Source organism: Solanum dulcamara, chromosome 8, assembly GCF_947179165.1.
Source record: "Solanum dulcamara chromosome 8, daSolDulc1.2, whole genome shotgun sequence".
In the NCBI taxonomy this organism is placed as follows: domain Eukaryota; kingdom Viridiplantae; phylum Streptophyta; class Magnoliopsida; order Solanales; family Solanaceae; genus Solanum; species Solanum dulcamara.
The window spans coordinates 1,377,297-1,390,317 of record NC_077244.1 but is presented as its reverse complement, the minus strand read 5'-3'; the positions used below and the strand labels follow the sequence as shown (position 1 = coordinate 1,390,317).

At 32.1% G+C, this 13,021-nt stretch overlaps 2 protein-coding genes across 3 annotated transcripts; both read right to left on the bottom strand.

Moving 5' to 3' along the window:
* Positions 1–222: 222 nt before the first annotated feature.
* LOC129900593 (glutaredoxin-C11-like) lies at positions 223–1,359 on the bottom strand. Its single transcript, XM_055975603.1, has one exon. The coding sequence runs from the start codon at positions 1,237–1,239 to the stop codon at positions 931–933; it is 309 nt and encodes a 102-aa protein (XP_055831578.1). The 5' UTR covers positions 1,240–1,359; the 3' UTR covers positions 223–930.
* A 2,549-nt stretch (positions 1,360–3,908) lies between these two features.
* LOC129900669 (zinc finger CCCH domain-containing protein 32-like) lies at positions 3,909–7,781 on the bottom strand. Of its 2 annotated transcripts, none has more exons than XM_055975683.1 (7): positions 7,366–7,778; positions 6,929–7,071; positions 6,373–6,435; positions 6,120–6,239; positions 5,732–6,022; positions 5,330–5,647; positions 3,909–4,301 (listed from the first exon to the last, which is right to left on the bottom strand). In XM_055975683.1, the coding sequence occupies exons 1-7, from the start codon at positions 7,439–7,441 to the stop codon at positions 4,116–4,118; spliced, it is 1,197 nt and encodes a 398-aa protein (XP_055831658.1). In that variant the 5' UTR covers positions 7,442–7,778; the 3' UTR covers positions 3,909–4,115. The 2 variants fall into 2 exon arrangements, with proteins under 2 accessions (XP_055831658.1, XP_055831659.1); XM_055975684.1 differs by lacking the exon at positions 3,909–4,301 and adding an exon at positions 4,308–5,216 and having other exon boundaries at positions 7,366–7,781.
* Positions 7,782–13,021: the final 5,240 nt, after the last annotated feature.

Here is a 13,021-nt window from a genome sequence, read left to right as displayed (position 1 = left end):
AGGATTTTACGTTTATGAATTATTGAAATTTCTTGTTTGTCACCAAATCCACAATCCATTGGATTCGCTGTTTATTATATGTATACATTTGGTGAATTATTCGTCAACACATATACCAAGTTCTTCCAAATCTATAACTTACAATGTACATTGTACAATATCGGCCTTTATTCAAAGGTAATTTTTCACATCAAACAAGAACCACAACATTTATTACTATGCTTCAGTCTCAACCAAGTTGAAATCGACGACCGAGAAAAGTTTTCCATTATAAGCCATTTTGACAAAACATGGCTTCCTTTTCTCCCTCAAACCTCCATTCCTTTTAAAGGAAAAGAGGATTAATTAGAAAGGAAAATAAAAACATTGGGTTAAAGTTGACACAAAAAAAATTTGTGTACAAGCTAAGAACCTAGATGTTGTTTTTAGTACAAAAACTTACAATAAACCTAATTTGGTCCGGCCCTTTCTAGACCTATCCACAATGAAAACTTAGTGCACTAGATTATTCTTTTTTTCTTCTTTTTTTCACTACTAGAAATCAATCAATTTCTGATTGACAATCCATCAAACACTAATCGAATTTCCGATGAAAAGTCCATCAGAAATATCGCATACGAGTGCTTTTCCGACAGTTTTATGATCGAAGTCCCGTAAGAAGTTTGTCAAAAATATTTTAATCGCGTGTTTTCCCGATCGGAATGCCTTCGAAAACATTCCATACAAGTGCTTTTCCGACGGTTTTTCGGCCCAATTCCCGTTGTGGAAACATCTCAATCGAGTGCTTTTCCAATCGAAACACCATCAGAAACATTCCATATGAGTGCTTTTCTGATGGTTTTTCGACCAATTTCCATCGAAGACTTTTTTCGATCGAAACGTAGTCGAAAAATTGACTGATTTTTAGTAGTGTATTTTATTTTATTTTACTTATAACCAAATAGCTTTGGCATCAATGAGCATTTGTTTGAGTGATCCATCAACTTGTAAGGATATAATATCCTTAGATGATCCAACAAATTTTCCACCAATAAAAACAGCAGGAACACATGGATTACAACCTAAACTTCTCAATGCCCATTCCATTTCTTTTCCCTTTGGATCTTGATCAAGTTCATGAATTGCTGGACTTGCTCCAATATCATAAAATAGTGCTTTAATACTATGACACATAAAACATGAACTCTTTGTGAATATTACTGCTGCCTTCTTTGATGCCAAGTCACCTATTCTATCCATATCGATTGATCGATTCGATACAAATTAATCGATATGTATGACCAAAATTATATAGATATACGACGAAAAATTGGAGAAAATTATGAAGAATTGATTGATCACTAGTGTTTAAACTTAGTGTGGTAGATGGTGATGATATTTGAAGCTTCATATCATGGTTATTTATAGAGACTTTACATAGATATGGATTAGGGAAAAAGAAATTATACTGATCCATAATGAAAAGGCAATGTTCCTTAAAGATATTTTTGAGTGATAAAGGAAAGCAAAAGCAAGAAGGGAAAAAAAATGACACACGAATTGAGTTTAGCTTATGTGCACTGACAATATAAATGAATTTTTATGCGTTTAGATAGTGGCAGAGTCACCTTTCATTAAAAAGGAAAAATTGGAATAGCTAATCTGTAGCTATATATTTCGTATGTAACCTGAATTTTTTATAATTTATTGCTTAAAAGTGGCAAATTTTATTGTTTAGATATAGAACTTGTCTATCGCTAATTCAAATTTTCTTGAGTAGTGTTTGTCGAAGGAGAGTCAATTGACATCTCTTCATTTAAAAATTACATTATGTCGATTTCTTTTTTATGTATATATACTATATATTAAATTCCCTCAATTTATTTTTGTATTTATTTTTTATACTTTTAAGTTTTTTAGTCAAAATCCTAGCTCGAAAACTGCGTTCGAGTTCAGATCATTTTGACAATTACATGTAGTAAACCATTCATTAAAAAAAGGTTTTAATATCATGAGAATAAAGTATGTTACCAATTACAATTGATTAATATGCACTCATATAATGTAAAACTATTTTTATATTTTGAGTGTAAATTAAAGTAAATTCTTCTAGATTTTGACCCCTTAATGCTATGAAAAGATGACAGACTAACGACAATACCAGACTCGTGTAGAATCCCTATAACTTTTTAATTATTTAAATATTAAAGGCAAAATATTATTCCTTGATTTTTTTCATGAAAAATTCTTTGTTTAGTGGGAAAAGTACTTTTAATTTTGGAGATCCACAAACTAATACAGTAATATATAGATTTTTTTCAAAACTTTAAGTAAAGACAATGCCACTGGTACAAGAGATAAATAGGAATATTGAATAAAGAAAAAAAAACACTATGTTCTATAATTAATTCATATGTATATTATATTAAAACTTAATGGTGGAAAATTTAATATTATTTTTGTGAAGATTAAATTTCTAAGGACCAATCCAATAGTATAAATGAGTTTGATTTTTATTTACAAATGGGTCATTTGATTCGCGGATTAAATTATCTAGAATTATAGTCATGGTTAAATAATATAAAAGAAATTATTTTCTTTAATTATTAGTAATCTAAAAGATAATTACAAGTAACTATATATAGTGTTAATTTAACTTATACATATGAACGATAAAAAATAACTTTTACATCATCAGATCACTTAAAATATCATTTTAAATATTTGCATGTAATATGTAAAACTAGTTAAACAATCTGCTACAATATGTTAAGTTGAATTGATAGTATGAAATTAAATTAAATTATTTATATTGTTGATGTATATAAGTTAAAGCCTTCTATAATAAATGAAATTAATAACTTGAAAAACTAAATAAAATCAACATAATGTTATACCAATATGATGATTATTGGTAGAGAAGTTGGAGGATCCTTAGATGATGTGGAAAAGCTAAGAACTTAACCATTATTTTTGTTCTTATAACCTTTCTTTATCTATGAGATTCAATATTCTTTGTTCACTAGGGATGTGTCTCAATTTTAACCAAGTTCAGTACTCTTCTTTCTCTTCTATTTCTTTTTATTATTCCTATCGAATATCAAAACAAACTATAAGGATCATTTTCGATCATAAATTCTCCTGTGACATAAGCACTTTTGGGTGGGATAGAACATTCCATCAAATCTTTGAGAAGGATTTCAATCTCGTATATGATAATCGGCAATAGGCTTCGTTTCTAAGACTGCATTTCAATTGTAAGTTGAAAGGCTAAGCCAGAACGATAAGGGGCCCACAAATAAAGAATGTCATTGTGCAGTGATGTAATTGGCCAAGCTGAGGCAAAGTGTTGTAGATATTCTTGTTTCATGTAGTTGAATCTATATACTTCTTACATTTTAATTTTCCGTCTTTATTCTTGTTTCATCTACTTCATCATAAACTTTTCTTAGTTCTAAAGAAATAAGGAGTTATTTGGTGTGAAGTATAAGATATAATAATTTTAGGGATAAAATGTAAGACTATTTTATCCAGCGTTTGGTTGGAGTTATTAGACGGTCTTGAAATTATTTATCCCATATACATGGTGGAATAACTTATCCCCAAATAATTAATCCCATGATAACTTGTTCCCAACCAAACAATCCCTAAGAGATTTACTTAGATCAGAAAGAAGCAAATCAAAGAAAAAAAAACAAAAGGATCTCGTGGAGATAGAGATGCATCTTAATTTTGCATCATCTCTTTTTCTATTGTATGGGATGATGCTTCCACATACTAAGGCAGAGCAGCATGGTACACAAAGCATCCCGCGTATCCCACGGTCTGGGAAAGGGCCGCAACCCAATTGATCCAAATACTGACACATTCCTATATTTGGATAAGTAGTAACTTCATACCATTGATAAAATGAGACAATGAGGAGATACTTTCAATTTGAAAGAATGTAACGTTAAGCTATTTATGACTAATATAATACAAAAATTACCAGGAAAGCATAAATAAGGCTTGCTGTTTACATTAACTTCACTAGCCAACTTCCCCGACTTGACAGTTGCATATTCGGGATTGAAGAAGTACCAGACGCTGCACTATGAGGAGGGATCCGTCTTGGATCCTGAAACAAATCCCGGTTGTTACTCCGGCGAGGAAATAGGAGCCAAAGTAAGGGAAGATCCCGACATGTAAGGAGCATTTGGTATATCAGGAAAAGAAGAAGCTGATGGACTATATCGTATTGTTCCCATAGGATGATCGAATTTACATGTGCCACCGAATTTGCAGAATCCTCTTTGCATGTAAAAGGTACAAGGCTGCACCCCCTGCTTTCAAAATGAAATTTAGTAGAGTATCCAAACAGATAACGAGTTACACACAGCAATACTTTCAGACTTGACAAGATGCTCTCTCCTAGCTCAAATAAGTTATGTAGAAGTGTACAAAAAGGTTCAGATATCTTGAAGCTCAGCTAGACAAAGGAGGAGATAAGAAATACATAAAATGTACATGGATATGAAACGTTTGAAGCCTGCGTTCATAAGCCAAAGGAAAACAATGCAATAATTCTTTTATTAGTTATACAGGAAGGTAAGTGTTGTAGAAACTACACGGATAATAAAAAACTGGCATGAAAGAAAGGAGAGAGATTTACACTGCTTTTAAGAAAGAAGTATTCTTGTATCATGCAGAGACTTAAGATGCTAACAAACATAATTGTTTATAGTGGAACAATCCAAGGAGGCTGACATCTCTAGGTGTATCTATATGTTTTGAAGTCTAGAAGATATGCTGTCATCATTTTGGCATTTGAAAAATTAGAGAATTGTGAGATTTTAACCATTTGTAATCTGTGGGGACAGGCAATAACGCTGGATATCGTGACCTTTTCAAATTGCAACGTTTTTTGTTTTCATTTCTTAGGACTGATAACTAACAGCAGCCTAGTAAGTCATATGGAGCAAGCTTGAACAGCGACTGATGCAGAACAGGTAAGCGTAGTCAGACTGCCCTTTTACAGTTTCTCTACATTGCACAGAGCATGCAATACGCAAGTATCTCCATAGCTCCAAGAAGAACCGTGAATATACTACAATTCGGTGACAACCATGCAGCAGAGCAGGCAAAGAACAGCATGCATACAAAACCTTCCAAATCACAATGCATCCAACAGCATAGTAAGGCCTGGCGTTATCTCGATTTCAGGCAGGACCAGATAGATAACAATACCCGTCAGATCACTAGAATTCAAGAAGTACATGTCCACAGCAAAAGGGTACAGATTATCCAGATTGGATTCTAAATTAGTGATGCCAAGTCAAATAAAAGGGAGAAAGAAGGATATTAGTCATACCGGACGCAAAGGAAGGCCTAAGGGGCTGAAAGCACAATTTGTCTTTGATGCAATCCAGTCGGCAGGATGATGAAACTTACAAGATGATCCAAATTTACAGTCCCCAGTTTTCATGTAATATTGACATACTGGTTGGCCTGGTCTTTCTGGAAAACATTTTTCTTTAAATGCACTGCTTGAAGGGCCAGCAGCAGAGTGTAACGGAGTATAAGGTGCTGCAAAGGCAGCTGTAGAAGATGCTAGTTGCGATATCCCATAAATAGATGCCAGCCCAGTAGAGGGTTGAGCACCAGGAGATAGTGCAGGACTTACTGGTCCCTGCAAAAAGCAAATTAATCACCCCATAAGATTGCTATTCACATCATATCCGATTATTGATTGTGAGAATATCTCTATCATTACCGAGTAAGTGCTCCAGTTCTGAATAGTCACCACTCCTGGGTGAAGTAAAACTGGACCATAAGTACCAGGTACATAAGAACCAGGTACGAGTTGAGGCCTTGCTACTCTAGAGCTAGTTGATGTACTGTTATATTCTTCAGGAGGAGCAGGAAGAGACGACACTGTCAGATAGAATGGACGGGCAGCTGCTGGCGCTGATACCTGAGCAGGCTGATCAGGATGATGGAATTTACATGTTATACCAAATTTGCATTGCCCCGTTTTCAAATAATAGGAGCATTCTCTTTCCTCCTGTTGCAATTGATGAAGTTTGACAGATCTTAGTAAAAACTTATCGATTGAGTACACAATTACATACATACATGATACAACGCAATAGATCAATTACCGGGTGTAATGGGTATCCATAAACATTTAGTGATACATTGCTCAAGGATCCACCTAAGTTTCTTGGATGGTGGAACTTGCATGATGCACCAAATTTACAGGTCGCTGTTCTTAGATAGTACTGCAAATCGAAATTATCCATTCATCACACATTAAATCAATATGTTATCCATAGAATGAAAAGAAAAAACAGAAATGAAGGACTCGCATACTTGATCAAACACAAACAATCTCGGGATCAGAAATAGAGTTACCTGGCATGTAGGCTCTCCTATTCGTTCTGGATATTCACTTCTTTCCAACAGCACAGCACTAACCTGAAATCCGAGCGATTCCCAAGTAAGGGTTAAAGGAACTCATACTTGCAGCTTGCCACTCCAAGAAACTTTTAGAATATCCACAAGATGAAAAGATCTAATAAAAAAAGCCCATTTATTATCATTAAGTCTCTCTTCATGCCCTCGAGTTTTGATTAGATTGCCTTAGCTTTTCTCAGGAACTCACTTCTTACTAGGTGTCAGTCCTGTGTCTACTCACTCTAAACTAGGCCTAGTTAAAATGTAAAGCCAACTTCCGAATTACTAACGGTGTATAGTTTTCTTTTACATCACCAATGTGACTATAAGTTAAATCCAAATCAATAAGCCGCTTGTGGGTTCACGATTCTCTATGAAACTATACGCTCCATTAAACATATAATGACGATAGTAAGCATGGGCGGACCCATAAACTTCAAATCTTGAATTCGTCTTATGATAGTAAGCTTAATTAACACAAACATACAACTATAAGACAAGATCAACAACTTACAGAGCTACGATCAGAAGGATGATTATACCGACATTTAGCACCGTATCCACAAGACCCTGTACGCATATAGAAGGAGCAATTGGGTGTCCCCGACCTTTCCGGGTATGCATCCCTGCTCCACAACCCCAACCTCCTCAATGATTCTACATTGTCAAAAACACAAAAAGAAAACAAAACGCATTTCAGAAATCAACCATTTGGGTCATCAAAAACCCTAAAAAAAATAAAAAAAATAAAAACCCTGTACACTATATATCCTCTATTTTTTTTCTGTCATTCTGGTGCAATGACCATGCCAGCCAAAAATCGAATCTTAGTAGCTCAATCGGTTAGTTACTTGAAATTTCACTTTGTTGGCGACAGTTTGATTCTGAGTCCCCTCATTATATTTAAAAATTTATCAAATACATCATAATTTTGTTTATATGAAAACCCACCTTCTAGACCGGTTTCAGGTCCAACAGTAACCCATTCCGACTGTTGATCGGACTGTGACCGACTGTACAACTCCATTTTTTTTACCTGAATCTGCTTTTGTCCAGCTAATAAAAACTGGAAGAATAAGAAGGAAAAAAAAAGGGCAAAAAATTTACACTGATCAAGATCGAACTAGATCGATTATGATTTATATGAGTACCAAAAAAAAACAGAGTGAGTGTGTGTTTTTGGTGTTTTCTCTCTCTTTCTTCTCTCTCTAGAAAGTATGACTGTTCGTACAGTGAGTTCAGCTATCTGAAGTGAAGTGAAAGGTTTTTTTTTTTTCCTGTGTTGTTTCTGTGAGAACATTTTTTTTTTATATTCTTTTTTTCTTTGTTTTCTTCTTCTCTGTACCCGCCAAAGTATGGAATAGGGGGGTTATGCATTAAATTAAGCTCAAATATGTAATACGATTGTTTGGATATTTGAAGAAAAAATGTGTAGATAACTCAGTGAGGAGGTGTGAAATTCTGGATATAGCTAGTACGAGCAGAGGTAGAAGTAGGTCGAAAAAAATTGGGGAGAGGTGATTAATTAGACAGAACATGGCGTAGCTATCTGAATTACTAAGAATATGACATTAGATAGGAGGATATAGAGATCGCGTATTATGGTAGAAGGTTAGTAGATATGGAGTGTTGTCTTGTTTTTGAGGGGTTTAAGTGTTTTCTTATAGTGTTTGGTTCTTGATTCCACCATCAAATGTTGTGGACTGGGTTTAGGTTATCGCATTATTTTGTGGTTGTATTGTTTTTTTTGCTTTCCTTTTTCATGATTCTGATATGTCATACTCGACTCGAGAGTTTTTCGAAAATAATTTATTTACCATCTTAATGAGATAGGAGTATGATCTGTGTACATTTATCCTCCCTAGACTCTCGTTTGTGAAATTTCACTCAATATGTTGTTAAGCAATAAATTGGAGTGTTTTAGAGTTAAAAATTAGGAAGCAAGTATTTGGGATTAACCTGATAACATGCATGGAAAAAAAAAACATGTATATTTTGGCTATTTTTAAGCAGTTAATGCAGCCTCAAAATGATCATACTAACCTATATTTTTAACCAGCCAATTAGTATCTAAAAAAAATTGCACAAATTTACACTTTCACTTGACAAAAATCTGCATAGAATTGCACAAAAATCTCTACTTAGAGGAATCTATTACTTGTGTTGCCGTTGTTTTTTTGTGATCGAAAAAATACAAGAGATTTATGCGTTGGATTTATTTTGAATTTAAAGTCGAATTTAATTGAGATTAGATTTAAATTTGGAGAAATAAAAATTCACATGAACACCATGTAGAAAATAAAGGTGTGGACAAGGGGATTTAACAGTTTAGAGAGAATATGTGTTCAAAGTTGGATGGTAAGAAAAGTATAAGGGAAACTTTTACTCTTTTTCGTTCTTTTTTTTCTTTTGATAAATGGTCAAAAAACTTCATCTTGATTCGTAACCTACCGAGAGGTCCACTAGAGATTGAAAATTGTTGAAGAGCAACAAGAACTTTGACCTTTTGTTAATATTCAAGATAATTTCAATTAAATAAGTTTTAAATTAATTATTTAATAGTATATTAAATATATATATCGGGTTAAAGTTAAAAGCTATTAAATTTGAATGAATCCATGATTAATTCTCTATATCTTCCCTTGCAACTTCATGTGAGGTGTCTTACTCACATCACAAATATCGTTGTTTAGAATGATTTAAAAATAAGTATTGTGTCTATTAAATGTGTTGAGCATTCAATTTTAAAAAGATTATTGTGTTTATTAAATGTGTTAAGCATTCAGTAAATCTCAAAAGGGTGGTTTAATTTCTTTTTAGTGTGTCAATTAAACGTATCGGGGTATGTGGTTAGAAAAAGTTTCAAAAAATAGTTTAAAAAGATTTGTTGTATTTATTAAACGTGTTAGACATGCAATGAGATCCACTAATCAATTTCTATAAAGTGGAAAAGATTTCAAGAAAATGGTTAATATGTTTTGTTGTGTTTATTAAATGTGTTAGGTATGCAGTGAGATACATTAATCAATCAATCTCTTACGAAATGAGAAAGGTTTCAAGAAAGTTGTGATAATGAATAAGTAAATTACAAAATATCTTTTATGACTTTGTGACTCATTTATATTTCTTCCGTCTGTGATATATTCCAGCTACACATGAAGAGTTTTTTTTTTTTTGGGGGGGGGGGGGGGGAATGAATTTTGACATTTTTAATCTAAAATAAATTAAAATATTTGTATGATTATAAAATATTTTATTAACTTTAAAATAAAAAAATTCAAACTAAATTATTAATTTCTAAATAGAGAAAGTATCATTCTTTTTAAATATACCAAAAAAAAAATGCAGCATCTAAAAAACGATTTAATGCATGATTAGCCCCTTAAGCATGTTAAAATATTTTATTTAGACACTCTGATTAATTTATTTCAATTGAACACCTCAATTCCTAATAAAATGTTCTATTAGACATTTTTGGTTCAAATTTTGATTTGTTTATTAAGTAGTTAAGCTAACCATATAAAATATGTCATTTTATTTAATTAATTATATACATTCGCCTCAATAAGTCGTAAAACCCCATACATTTTCTACCCCAAGTTAAAGCATATAATTAAAAGATGTTACATATTTTATGCAATTAACTGAACTATCTTCTAAAATGAATAAAAGAAAGAATATGCAAAAAAATAATCAAAATTTGAATCAAAAATTACAATTGGAACATTTTAAGAGTTGACGAGGTATTCAATTGAAATCTGACTTAGTTTAAGTGTCTAAATAGAATATCTCGACAAATTTAGGAGACCGACTATATATCAAACCTAACATATATATAGCAACCGACACTTGTTTTCATTGAAAATTTGAAATTACTGTTATGTCCTTCACCGTAGAGCATCCGTTATACTCAAAGTACGTTGGAATTATCTCTAAAGGTCCCCACTAAAATTGTCTTTTTGCAAGTAATTGAATGAACATGACATTTCCAATAGTTTCATTCAAGTTTTACTTGTTTAGCAGTAGGAGTTACTGGTTGGTTAGTTAACATTTACTACTAATTATCATTACATATGTACTTAGCAATTAGAAGAGTTTAAAGATTTTAAGCAACTCTTAAGTTTAGGGGCGGAGCTATGATGGTTCCAGGATGGTCAGTTGAACATTTCACCGAACAATTATATTATATATATAAATCAAATCTTACTTTATATTTGTATATAGGAAAAAGACTCAAATATGTTATTAAATTTTGAGAAAAGATTCAAATATGTCATTCGCTATCAGTTAACTCATTTATGTCATTTTCGTTTGAGAAAATATTCATCCATGTCATTATTTGTTAACTGAAATAAAATAGATGAGCCAAACTTTTAACGGATGACGTAAATGAGCCTATTTTAAAAGTTTGATGGCATATTTAAACTTTTTTCCTTTTTTAAAAAATAATTTAATTAATGAAGTGGCTGAATCATAATTGACCAAGTGCAAATTACAAAATTGGAACTGTTTTCAGTTAATAAATAATGGTATAGATGAGTCTTTTTCTCAAAGAAAATGATATAGATGAGCCAAATTTTTAACGGATGACATAGATGGGCCAAACTTTTAAAGAATGATATAAATAAATCATTTCTCAAAGTTCAATAGCATATTTAAACATTTTCTTTTGTATATTTAGCATGGTAAACACCCATTAGTAATTCCTCGCGTCCGCACTTTAGTTTTTTGGCCTACTTTAAAAAATTATAACATATTAAAAAACGCAAGACTTTGATGTTTAGAGAACAAAAACTCAGTGGTAATAGTGTGTCGAAATTTACAAGTCACTCAAGTTCAATTCTCTATGTCCACATTTTTGTGATTTGCCTATTCTTGCTTTAATTTACTATCCAAAAGTTAAGCTCAGAGCAACGAGAAAGTTTCCAGCTTGCTAACTAGGGTTGATAGCTAAATGCAATTTAATCCGATTAATCTAAATTTGCATTTTGATATATTAAAGAAAAACGGTCCCATGTAAAGTTTTTTTTCTTCCTAACTTTAACTTATGACCTTAATCAGATTAAGAGTCACATTACCAACAAATTACTAAGTTTTTACAAACATTTCATCAAAATTTAGCTTATCAATAAGGGATTTTTGACCAAAAAAAATCTATCGAAAATATACCAACAAGCTAAATTCTGACAAATTTCATTATAGATTAGCCATTTTTTTAAATACAAAGAAATCTTATTCATACCACACTATCTCTCAGTAGTTTGTTCATATCTGATTTCAAGCAAAAGGAAATTTTCTCATACAAATTATTTTCCACATCCAAACAAAAAAAATGTCATGAAAACTTATCTCATTTTTTAACTTGGTAACTTTGTTCAATTTAACCAGACAAGAAAAGTTTTTTTTTGTTTCCCATTTGTGTCCTATATCCATATTTGTATAAATTAAATATGGATGAAAGCTCATTGGTTCCATACAAGAAAAGGGTTAACCAAGAAAATTGGAAGTGGTATACTTGTTATTATGTTGTATTTTGAGGGTGAAATAATACATAGACATGAAATGAAAAAGGCAATGATATCCTGAGAAAACAGACATGACACAGTGACAGTTTGGTAGGCTTCTGAATGAACCAATTGTAGATGTACACGTGTAATTGTACCTTAACACAGTTTGTGGGGCCTATAAATTAAATCTCCTCTGCAACAAGCCACCTCATGTAGGAACAAATTATTGGTTAGAGTCCACTTGACATAATAGGTAATAGCAAAATATATGTTAATCCCAAATAAAATTGTGAGGATATAATAATTGATTTATATATATATATATATATATATGACAGGACATGGCGCAGTTACAACTTATCGAGGATATGACCTTAGATGGAAGGGTGTAGAAGATCCATATTAGGGTAGAACGCTAGTTCATAGTTTCGTTATTCTTCCTTATTAACAGGCGCATTAGCGTACTATAATTTTTTGTGGTCTGATTTCTATTATTATCTATTACTTTCTGTACTTTGATTACTCTATTTTATCTGCGTTTCTTTCCTTATTTTCTTTCCCATATCGCTTTTAACTTCTTATCCTTATCTGACTTCTTTTTATGCTTTTACTGAGCCGAGGATCTTTTGGAAACAGCCGTTCTACATTGATAGGAGTAATGTCTGCGTACATTTACCCTCTCCAGACCCACATTGTGGGATTTCACTGGATAGTTATTGTTGTTGTTATTGTATATATGCGTGTGTTTACAAAGCAGAAGTTGAATGTATATGTATATGAAGATATCAATTTAATGTGTGGTCGACTGGATTCAAAGTATATGTACACCCGTGGGTGAATTTTATAGGTTTTAATATGGAGCACATGAACAAGTGTTTTTTGTAAAATTAAGTATTTTATGTATATTTAAAAAAAATATTATATTTGATATTATACATTGACACTCACGATATAAGAATGTTAAATGATTTATTTAATTGAATGTTGAGTTATTTATCCAGAGAAGTAAGGATAATTCCCTCTTAATAGTTTTTTTTCTTGTTAGTGGCGCATCAATGTTCTATGGAGATCAAACTGTATGTAAAGAATTGTTGTAAGAA